At 57.3% G+C, this 10,298-nt stretch overlaps 1 protein-coding gene and 1 long non-coding RNA gene across 3 annotated transcripts; one reads left to right on the top strand and one right to left on the bottom strand.

Moving 5' to 3' along the window:
• The first annotated feature begins 8 nt into the window (after positions 1 to 8).
• LOC112977497 lies at positions 9 to 5,667 on the top strand. The gene is made up of 3 exons (XR_003257524.1): positions 9 to 159; positions 695 to 732; positions 4,398 to 5,667. It is a non-coding gene; the product is annotated as an uncharacterized LOC112977497 (long non-coding RNA).
• An 84-nt stretch (positions 5,668 to 5,751) lies between these two features.
• Positions 5,752 to 10,217, bottom strand: FBLIM1 (filamin binding LIM protein 1). Of its 2 annotated transcripts, XM_026089909.1 has the most exons (9): positions 10,174 to 10,217; positions 8,717 to 8,757; positions 8,366 to 8,617; positions 7,818 to 7,960; positions 7,578 to 7,704; positions 7,233 to 7,402; positions 6,736 to 6,914; positions 6,531 to 6,648; positions 5,752 to 6,239 (listed from the first exon to the last, which is right to left on the bottom strand). In XM_026089909.1, exons 3-9 carry the CDS (start codon positions 8,604 to 8,606, stop codon positions 6,126 to 6,128), a joined length of 1,092 nt encoding a protein of 363 aa, XP_025945694.1. In that variant the 5' UTR covers positions 8,607 to 8,617; positions 8,717 to 8,757; positions 10,174 to 10,217; the 3' UTR covers positions 5,752 to 6,125. The 2 variants fall into 2 exon arrangements, with proteins under 2 accessions (XP_025945694.1, XP_025945696.1); XM_026089911.1 differs by lacking the exon at positions 8,717 to 8,757 and having other exon boundaries at positions 10,174 to 10,190.
• Between the last annotated feature and the right edge of the window lie 81 nt (positions 10,218 to 10,298).

The following is a 10,298-nucleotide window of genomic DNA, read 5'->3' as shown; positions in this document are numbered from 1 at the left end:
GTTTCCTCCCGCTGTGGAAACTTCTGGAATGAGCCGCCGAGCTGAGGAGAGCGGCGAAACCTTGATCCCCACAGAGGAAAAGCAGAGAGAGAGAGAGAGCGCGCACATAGTCAGAGGGATCCGCCGGGATCGGGGGCACTGCTCTGCACGCGTGCAGGGGTGAGGAAAGGAAAGAAAAAAAAAATAAAATAATAGTAATTAACAAAAACCAAACGGTGCCCACAAGCGGCCGTTGGCTCGGCTGGGTTTTGCAGCCTTGGCTCCAAATAAAACGCCCCAACGCACAAGCACCCAAAAAAAAAAAAAAATGGTGGTGTTTGGAGCGCTAGATGGTGGAATAAAAGGAGCTGATCCCTCCTCCTGGATCTACAGCAAAGCCCTGCCATTTAAGTTGAGCTAATTTGTCCTCTTTTCGTTACAATTAATTGTCTGATCCGGACTATTTGCATTTGCAGCTTCAGTTACTGGAGCAGGGTTTTTTWAATTTTTTTTGGGGTTCTTTCTGTTCTATCGTTGGCTTTTTTTTTTGTCTTCTAATTAAAACATCCTCCCCAAATATCACAAGGAAAATCTTCATCTCTGTGGAACAAATAAAACATTCAGGCACAAACTTCCACCATGGACTGGTAAAAAGAGATGGGTTGCTTTTTTATTATTATTTTTGGTGATGGCATTTTTTTTCTCCTGCTTTTAGGATATGTTGTAATAGAAAGCCAATGGAGGAATACCAAGGTAATATATACATATATATATAAAATCAAACATATATGGGCCAAAATTACAGTGGTTATATATAATTAAATCATACTGTTTTAGGTGTGTGGTTTTATTTTCTATTCTGTAAACAGACCCTGGAAGAAGGAGATACGTATATGTGTGTGTGCGTGTATGTCTGTGTAGAAATAAAAGCACGTCTGTATGGGCCTAAGTCTGTAATTCCGGGGGGGGGGAAAAAAGACTAGTATTTTCGGCATGTGATTTTTTTAACAAAGAAGGGGTGATGTTATGCTGTAGGCTGTAACAGACCGTGGTGCAGAAAAAGGTAAGGCAGCATTTAAAAACGAAGCGTGCGTGATACGTTGGCTCGACAATAAGCAGAGGGGGGTGTACGGGGTGTGTTTTTTTTTTTTTTAAACAGTATTACTACATCTGATCCTACAAAGTATAAGCTTTTAATTAAGCGCACGGAGGGGCAGGTTGCGGGGAGGCAGGCGGCTTCTTCCCCACGCTGCCCAGAGCCTCCAGCTCTGCGGATAAAATCCGTCCTGGGGGCTTTTTTTTAAACGCGTTTGGGTATTTCCCACACGGTGAGGAAAAGCTAGAGGTGATCGCTTCCCCCCCCCCCCCGGAGGAAAAGCGGCGAGGGAGAAAAAGAAGAAAAAAGATGCACAAAACCATCCACCTCGGGGGGCGATTCTGGGCCAAAACCCTTCAGGCTACCAGGAAAAAAACACCCCGAAACGGGTCGGTGTTGGCGGGCTCTGAGGGGGCTCCTGCCGCCGGGGGGGAGGCCGCCGCGGGTCGAGTGGAAACGCGCATTTCTGGGCATTTTCGCATCCCTTCGTAAAGGCGGGAAGGGGGGGAAGAAGGAAGAAAGGTAAACGGGAGATTTCCCCCCCCCGCTCCAGCGCTTTCGCTGCCCGTCTGACGGGGACACGCACGTCGGGGGTGAGGGGGGCGCTCCGCCGTGCTTCTGGCACGGCTTTGCCCACGCTCGCCGCCCCGGCCCCGCAGCCGCGCGTCGCTTGTCCTTCCCCCCGTCGCCTGCCCGGCGCCATTTTGTCGCCCCGCCGGGCGGCCATTTTGTGAAGCGGGCGGCGGGAAGGGGGCGGCTCGCCTGCAGTACCGCGGGCGGCCGCTACGCACGGCGGAGGCGGCGCTGTCGTGCCTGCGCCGCGGGAGGGGCAGCCCCGGGCCTCCCCCTCCGGGAGGCAAATGCAATCCTTTTTTATTTTTTATTTTATTTTTGGCAACCAAAAAACAACGTGGAGGCTACGTGATGCCCTTAAAGCGCTGGGATCGTGGCGGGTATGCGTGGGGGGAGGTGGAGACGGTCAACAGGATGAGGCCGAGCGCACTGAGAGGATTTAGCCTTGGACGAGGCAATCCGTGGGGACGTGCGAAGGAGATTAAAGCCTGTTCGCCCAGCTGGGCACTCAGGGAAAGTTAGCAGCCTGGAGAATTAAGGGATATATTTATTTTGAGGCGATCTTCCCCCGCTCACAGCTTTTCCCTTCTCAGTGATAAATCACCGAGGTCAATAAGCCAGCTTAAGGTGCTGCCACAAAACGACAAAACAAAACACCTATGCGAGAAATCTATTTTCCCGTGCGTTGCTTTTTTTGTTTTGTTTTGTTTTTTTTTTTTTTTGGTTAACAAGCCTGCACRCTTTAATGGAATTACACCCCTGCGAAATAAATAAGTAATGTAAGCTGCTCGAACTCACGTATGAAGGAAAATCGTGAATTTGTAGCCAGGAAATTGGGCTGCAGGATGCCGTAATTGCTTCTGATACGATGAAGTTAAAGGGGTTGGGAAAAGCTAGGATATTAAATGTCAGAGCCCTGCTTGTAGACATGTGCTGTGCATCTATTTTCAGAAGTAGTTTTTTTTTTTTTTTTTTATAACCCAGCGTATAATTTGCAGCCTGGTAATGTGCTTGCATAACCAGACTGCATCAATTTAGCCTCATGTATTGAAAACACGGTATGCTTTTAAAAATAAATCACAGTGCCAGGTATTTAGGTGACAATCTCTCCTGCCTCAGAGTCCTCCTGTAAGCACATTTCAGCCTGGATTGGCCCTCTTTTTGCAGTGAAAACAGCRAGAAGGAGAATACTGTCCTTTTTCGTATGTCCAGGTTGTGCTCTAAATAAAACAGCAAAGCTGGAGACGTTCAGGGCTTGGATTGCCCTGTTGATTTTCGATCCAGAATCCTTCTGCCAGTTTTCATTGGGGAAACAGTGAGAAAGGAGGGTGATTCTTCCAGGTTTCCTCTGGCTCTCTGTGCTGGCTTCACGCCAACGGACTTAAAAAAGGACTTTAAAAAGTCCTGTCATCACTGTCAAGCGTCCAGCCCTTGCCCTGGCGCGCTCTCCGACCAGCGGAGCTTTGCCCTTTCTCACCCGGCCTCTTCCCGCCTGCTTCGGCCTCCGTTTCCCCTCCCTGAAAGCGGACGCGGGGCCATTTTGCTGTGGCTTTTCCGGAGTTTTTCCCCTCGGCCGCTGGAGACTTTTCCTGCAGCTTTCCATTGCCCGTGGCACCTCGCGGGCGGTGATGAAAGAGGGAAGGAACGTGAGGAATCCGGTTTTGTCTCTCCTTGTTTGCCCGCCGTCTGCTTTTTCGCATTTCTCGCAGCTGGCGGGAGCAGGGGAGGCGGTTTCAGCCCGTTTCCCTTTATGGCCTTGCTCAGCTCACCCCGGGCCGAAGTCTTCGGCTTGCAAACAAAACCTGCGAAAGGACCTGTTTGTTTCAAAGAAACACTTTGGCCGCTGATTTAAAAATAGCATTGCCATGCCTGTTAACACGTCTTTTAGTTTAAAAGCTCTGCAAGCCCGAATTCAGCCTGCCTGTCCCTTGATTTGCAAGAGAAGCGATATCTTTTACGTGCTGCACAAAGAGATGGCTCTCATAATCCCAGCAGCAAACTGGGCCGGCAGCGGGGGGTCCGGTTCAGCGCTGGTGCCCGCCGGCGCCGGAGATCAGCTGCCTGCGCTGGGAAAACCCAGGGAAACTTTATCCACCGGCCGCACCCAGGCTGAAGTGCAGAAATATTTGCATTTGCTTCTCCTTGGAGAGGAGCCAGCCTGCCTCGCAGGGCCCTCCCCGCTCTCGCCGGGCTGCCAAGAGGGATTGCTAAAAAAGACGGGGTTATTGCAGCAGCCAAGGGAAGGGCAGGGCCTGGCCGGTGCGTTTCGGAGGCTTAAGAGCGTCTCTGCCCTTCTCCGCTGGAAGGGATGAGCCAGACCTCAAGCTGGTTTTACACCGGGGTGGTCTCGGGGAGCAGAGCAGGAGCCTCATCTTGCTCTGGGAATGCTTTTATATTTGGTAATTTTTGCTGGCTGACCCGGGCATGTTGGTGCTGAGAAAGGACACGGCCCCACTGCATCACTTTGCGGCGGCGCGTTGCTAAATTCGGGATGTGCTTCACCTTACTCCTTTCCCCTGCAGCATCTCCTACCTGTCGGAACGGCCCTAGCGATAAAAAAACCTGCCACTGGCCCCAAAATCACAGCAGTCCCCCCTGTTAGCAGACCGTCCCGGCTCGCTCGTCCCTGCTGGGGAAGTGCATTAGGTTTGCGGAGGGAAAAACCTAACTGGCCGAGCACCCATGGGTGCTGTGCAGCGCCCGTCTTTTTTATTTTTTCTCCTCTTTTTTTTTCTCTCTTTTTTTGCAGGGAGGGCTGGTGTCCTTCTGTGCAGCCTGGGTTTTCCCCACGTGGCGAGAGGCAGCCTGTGCTTTGGAAAGCGAGAGCTGACTTTGAGCAGGCGCTGCCAGCGCGGGACTTTCCCAGCGGTGGGGGGACACGTCCCCAGCAAGCTGGACCCAGAGCCACCTGCTTGTGTGACCATCCCAACTCCGGAAAAGACCCCAAATTTCGCATGAACATCCCGTTTATACCTAGTTTATAGTTAATACCCGATTGATGGCTGTATATGCACATTACAAACATGAGTAATATGCTTTGTAGATGGAAAAAGACAGCAGGAAATAGTTCTAAGGCCTGTGTGATTAATCAACTCACCCGCTGGACTCTGGTGCTATTCAGCCGTACATTAACCCTCTCATTTACAAATGCGGCATGCGCTGGATAGACATTATACAGCATGATACAGAGCTGCCTGCATTATCAGTTCCCTTTCTTCATCAGTGAAGCATTAGTTTCAGCTACTCTTGCTTTTTTTCTGCTGCTTATTTGTGGTTTTGCAGGCACTTTCTCTTAAAAAGAAAGACCCTATTTCTCTGGCTGCCTGGATGCCGAACGCGCAGGGATGAGGCGGTGGCCCAGGTCTGATATCTTGCTCCTTTTTTCTCTTAAAGTCATGCCGTGACTTGGAACAAGAAGGAAAAGAAAAAGCTTCCTGCAGCGGAGTGATGGTATCGGGGAAAATAAAGCAGAAATCAGGCTGGCAGGTGTCAGCCTCTCCCGTTGTTGGTACCAGCTTGGTGTCATATATAGAAGAAACTGAATTTCACCGGAGTTTGTCCGACCGAGCGGGTTAATTCGTGCTCCGGCTGCCCTCTGCCGGCTCCGGGGCTCATTTGAAATGATCCCAGACGATTTACAGCCTGTCAGATCCAGGCAAAATAAAACAAAACAAAAAACACAACCACAACATCCCCAACGCAGAAAGGAGAAAAAGATGAGAATCCTACTCGCAGGGGTGAAGAACCGCCCCCCCCCGCAAAACAGCATTTCCCAGACTCTTGCTCCTGGCTGTGACCACGGCACCCCGGTGCCTCCTCCCAGCCRCATCCTCCGGCACCACAAACCTCGGTGCAACCTTTTACATCGCACAGCCTTAAAACCACACACCCACGCGTGCATGGCCCTCCTGCCACCCTCTTGCCTGCCTGGTGCGGTCTCTAAGTGGCTTCCCCCCCCCGGCCATATTTTTACTTGTATTTTATGAGTTTGGAATAGAGGATGCAGGTGGAGGAAAGAAGCAGGATTTTTAGCTCAGGGTTTTATTTAGCTGCTCGCCAACTACATCGGTGCTTCTCCATGTCACTGCGGAGAGAACCCCAATGTTTAAATGAAACCCCAAGAAAGCACAAAAAGATAGAAAAACACCCGACAAAACAACACCAGCCTTGGAAAAAGGGTAAAAAAAAAAGCAAAAAAAACCCCTCAGCCTGTCCGCCCCTGCTGCACTCCGCGGTTTTTTATATTCGTAATGAGCAGGTGGACGGAGGGCAGAGCCTCGCCGGGACACTAAGTCCGCGCGTCTCCACTTGGCCCCGGCACGAAGGGCTGCCGCGGAGGAGTGAATTTTGGCAATGAAAACACCCGTCCTCTGGCTAGTTGCGGAGGCGACGGGCCGACGGTCGGGAAGGCAAGCGGCTCCCCAGCCCCTTTTCCCGCATGGTCCTGCCGCGAACGGAGTGGCTCCGGCTGCCGGCTTCAGCAGGACGACTCGTCCCGCTGGGCGACGTGGCAGGATTTGCAGAGCAGGTGGTTGCCCAGTGGGTAGCACCCGTTCTCCGTCGGCTCCGGCGACAGCAGGATCCGGCAGCGCTGCAAGAGGGGGGGAAAGAGGGAAAAGGGAGAACCCAGAGCTCCTGCGGAGCCCAGCCCAGTAACAAGGATGGATTCGGGCTGGTATCCCACTATAGATGAAGGGGTGAGATGTAAAATTAAAACAAAATGATGAGCCGAGAGCAATCCGCGCTGCCGGCTTGGCCAGCGATTGCCCCCTCGTTGCGACAGGCATCGTCACCCCAATCAGCGCCGTTTGCAGCGGAGGGGAATAAATCATGGCCGAGGGATTTCGGGGACAAGCCTGGCCCGGTTTTGCTCGTGCCGTACCTCGCAGCGGTAGCAGCTCTCGTGGAAGCTGCGCCCCAAGCACTCAATCTTGTAGGTGTCTCTGCCCTCGTGGGGGACGATGGGCTGCCGGCAGGTGCTGCAGACGGAGGCATATATCCTGCCGGAGGAAAAAAAAAAAACAGGCGTTCAGCCGGCGGCGCGCCGCACAGACCCCGCTGCCGGGGGACCCGCCGCGAGCACCCACCTGTAGAAGTCGTCCACGCAGTACACCTCGTCCCGCTCGCCCGCCGCGAAGCTCTCGTCGCCCAGCGGCCGGCCGCAGGCGGCGCAGGTGAAGCAGCCCGGGTGGTAGCCCTTGCCCAGGGCGCGCACGATGTGCTCCAGGATGGGCGCCTGGCACTTGGTGCACCTCTCCAGCGAGGCCTGCGGGCGAAACGTGAGAGGACAACGCTCCCGGCCGTCCCTCCCCTGTTTTCCGAGACATCGTGCGGCCAAAACCCCGTGCGACACAGCGCTTGCTTTTTTTCCCCCCACCAGTGGTTTTCCTGCTGCAAATGCACCCGCTGCAAAAATTCCCAGCGTGCAAACGCTGCAGAAATTCATCCTGGGGGAAAAATTTGTCTTGCGAGGTGGATGAACCAGAGCCGGCTGGATTTACAGCCATTTGCCAAGCTGCGTTTGCCCGGGGCTGCTGGGCGTTTCGGCTCCCAGCTCCCGGGGGGAGCCCCCGAGGCCGGGTACCTTGTAGCAGGCGTCGCAGATGGGGCGCCCGTCTTTTTGGTAGTAGCGCTGGCCGGCCAGGAGCCGCTGGCACGTCCTGCAGGTGAAGCAGTCGGCATGGTACTGCTTGCCCATTGCCTCCACGGTCGGGTCCCCGGGGCCGACGGCTTTGTGGCAGAAGGCGCAGACGTCTGGGAGGACGGAGAAGGGGGGCTCGGACCTCCGGGCAGCTCTATTGCCCCCGCAAACGGGGACGCGGCACCAGGAGAACTTGCTCTGCCTCCAGCCCCGGCTTCTCGCGTCGCGAGAGAGTGGCGTGGCTCTGTGTAAGCCGCAGTGCCGCATGCCTCAGTTTACCCGTCTTACCTCTGGAAAAGTCCCTTTCCGGATGCCCGTTCACATCGTGCCGTGGCGGTGGCCCCTCACCGGCTCGCTCCAGGTGGGTCAGCCGCGGTTCAGGCTGCCTCAGTTCGGCRGGGAAGGCGGAGGGCACCTGCCAGATGGGGTGGAAGCATGTTAAACCGTGCCTGGGCATCGGGCCCGTGCAGCTGGGGAAACTGAGGCACGGGGCACCCCCAGAACCTCCCGTCCCCCCACCACCCCGACCTGGAGGGGGGCTGGCGTGGCGATGTCCAGCTGCTGCAGTGCTGGGGCCAACATCTCCGCGCACAGCGGCTGCGGCGCCTCGGAGAGGAAGAGGAATGGTGGCGACGAAGGCTGCCAGGCTGCCGGGTCGGGGCTGCAGAAACCTGGAGTGAAAGGTGGAAATGCCGGATGGCGATGCCAGGAGCAGCCCAGCACGGTGATAACCCCCCAGGAGGCAGCGGCGCTCACGGACCTGCCCAGAAAGCAAACGCTGTCTCGGCCGGAGGGGAGCAAATAGTGCTGATAAGGCGCAGGAGGCAGCCGGAGAATGCGGACCCTTCCTTAGGGAAGCTCTCAGAGGGCAGGAATTTGGGAAAAGCCTGGGAGCGACCGCGCTTTTCCCAGCGCCTCCAGAACCAGCCGGCACTGGGCACCCAGCGCCTTATCTCTCTTTGAGCATCCCTGGGACCGGCACCGGCATGGGAAAACGTGACCACTTTTTCCCGCAGTCCCTCGGTGCTGTGCTCCTGCCACCCCGCGCTCGCCAGCCGCCCCCTTTCGGCCCTCACCTCCGTTGGGCAAGCTTGGGGCGCGTGGGGCCGGCCGGCCGGCACCCGGCGCGTCGCCATCCGGGGGCATCCGGGCCCAGTGGGTGCCCGGAGATTTCGGAGCCTCGGAGGGAGCCGGGCACACCTGGGGCTGTATTTGCTGCGTGCCGGCCGGCTCCCTCCGCGGGGGCACCAGGGTGATGTAGACGGACGAAGCGATTCGCTTCTCAGCTTTTCCCGGCATCATCTTCGGAGCGGGCATGGGGGCGACACCTGGGAAAATTGAGAAAAACGAGAGAAATCCTCCCCAAACCTCCTCCGGCCTTGCCGCGGGCTGCTCACCCACCACCCAGCAGCCTCGACCCTCCTCACCCTCCTCTCTGCTCGCTTCTCTTCTGCCTGTGCCGTCCTTCCTGGAAAAGGAGAAGGAATAAGTGGCCCGGCCCACGTCACGCCCAGGGCTGCCAGATGGGAAGCTGCCGGTGACCGGGCAAAGGCCACCGGCAGCCCTGATAGCGACCCGGCTGCCTGCCCCGGTGCTGATCCCGAGATCCTGGCAAACCCGCGTTGTTGGAAATCCTGCCCTGCTCGGGAGGGAAACTGAGGCACGGAGCCGCTCCGGGTTCTGCCTGCTTCGCCCGGCCTCGTGCGGACGTCCCGGCTCGGCATGGCCAAAATCCAGCGGGCTGCCGGCACCCGCAACTCCAGCTTCTGAGTCAGGCGGGGAAAAAAAAACGGCAGCCGCCCTCCCTCGCTGCCGGCGAAACCAAAGCGGGTTCCTTCCCTGCCAGCCTTCGCCTGACTCCTCAAATCCCGGCCTCGGGGAGCAGCCACTTTCCTCCTCTCCGGAAGGAGCCAAGTTGCCCGGTGCCGAGCTGGGAATCGCTGAGCGAGTGCCGTGGTGGAAAAAAGAAACAAAAAAAGCCACAAAAAAAAAAAAACCCTAAAAAAAGCTAATGTGAACCATGTGCTCGTCGCATTCCTCTTTGTGCCGGGGCCGCCGAGCTCCCGGCGTCCCCGTCGGTCGCGGCACCCTCTTGCCCCCGGGGGGGGCTGCCGAGACGGGACCGTTCCTATGCCGAGGACGAGGCCGGCATGGGAATGATCCCCAAGGGCCCTTGTCCCATTCCCAGTGTCCCATCCCCCCCATCTGCCTCCCCCGGTGCCCGGAGTGCACCCGAGCGTCACCCCCAAAAAGGCAGGGAGCTGGCGAGGGAGGAGAGCCGGAACCCTGTGGCCACCTTTCCGGGGTGGCCCTTGCGGTCCCCTGTCCCTTACCAGGGGTGGCCCTGCTGTCCCCTGTCCCCTACTTCGGTCTGGCCCTGCGGGACCCTCATCCCATCGCGGAGCGGCTCTGCTGTCCCCCTCCCCTTACCTGGGGGGTCCCACGTCCCCCACCTAGGGGTGGCCCCACGGTCCCCTGCTCGAATGGGCTCTGTAGGCCCCTTGTCCCATCCGGGCGTGACCCCACGATCCCCTGTCCCCTACCTGGGGGTCCCCTATCGCCTAACTAGGGGGTCCCTTGTCCCCTACTTAGGGAGTCCCTTGTCCCCTACCTGGGAGTGGCTGCTTTTCCCCTGTCCCCGACCTGGGGTGGCCCCACGGCCCCCTGCCCAAACAGGCTCTGAAGTCCCCTCGTCCCATCCTGGGGGGGGGCTCCAGGGTCCCTTAAACATCCCTTCAAGAGGGGGGTCCCCTTCCCCTACACGGGGCATGCCCTGCCTGGCGGTGGCTGCTTGTCCCCTGTCCCCTACCTGGAGGGGTCCCCCCGCACCCCTGTCCCCTGCCTGGGGATCCCCCGTCCCCCGCCCGGGTCCCCTGTCCCCTACCTGCCTGCGCGGGTCCCTGCGGGCGCTCCGGGCGCACCCGCGCGGCGCGGCGGGGCAGCGGGGGGGCAGAGCCGCCCGGCATCACCGCCCCTTCCTCCCTCCTCCTCCTCCTTCCTTCCTTCCTT

Source organism: Apteryx rowi, unplaced genomic scaffold, assembly GCF_003343035.1.
Source record: "Apteryx rowi isolate R43461 unplaced genomic scaffold, aptRow1 scaffold_835, whole genome shotgun sequence".
Classification (NCBI taxonomy): Eukaryota; Metazoa; Chordata; class Aves; order Apterygiformes; family Apterygidae; genus Apteryx; species Apteryx rowi.
Note: the sequence above shows the minus strand (reverse complement) of the source record. Positions and strands in the feature narration are given on the sequence as shown.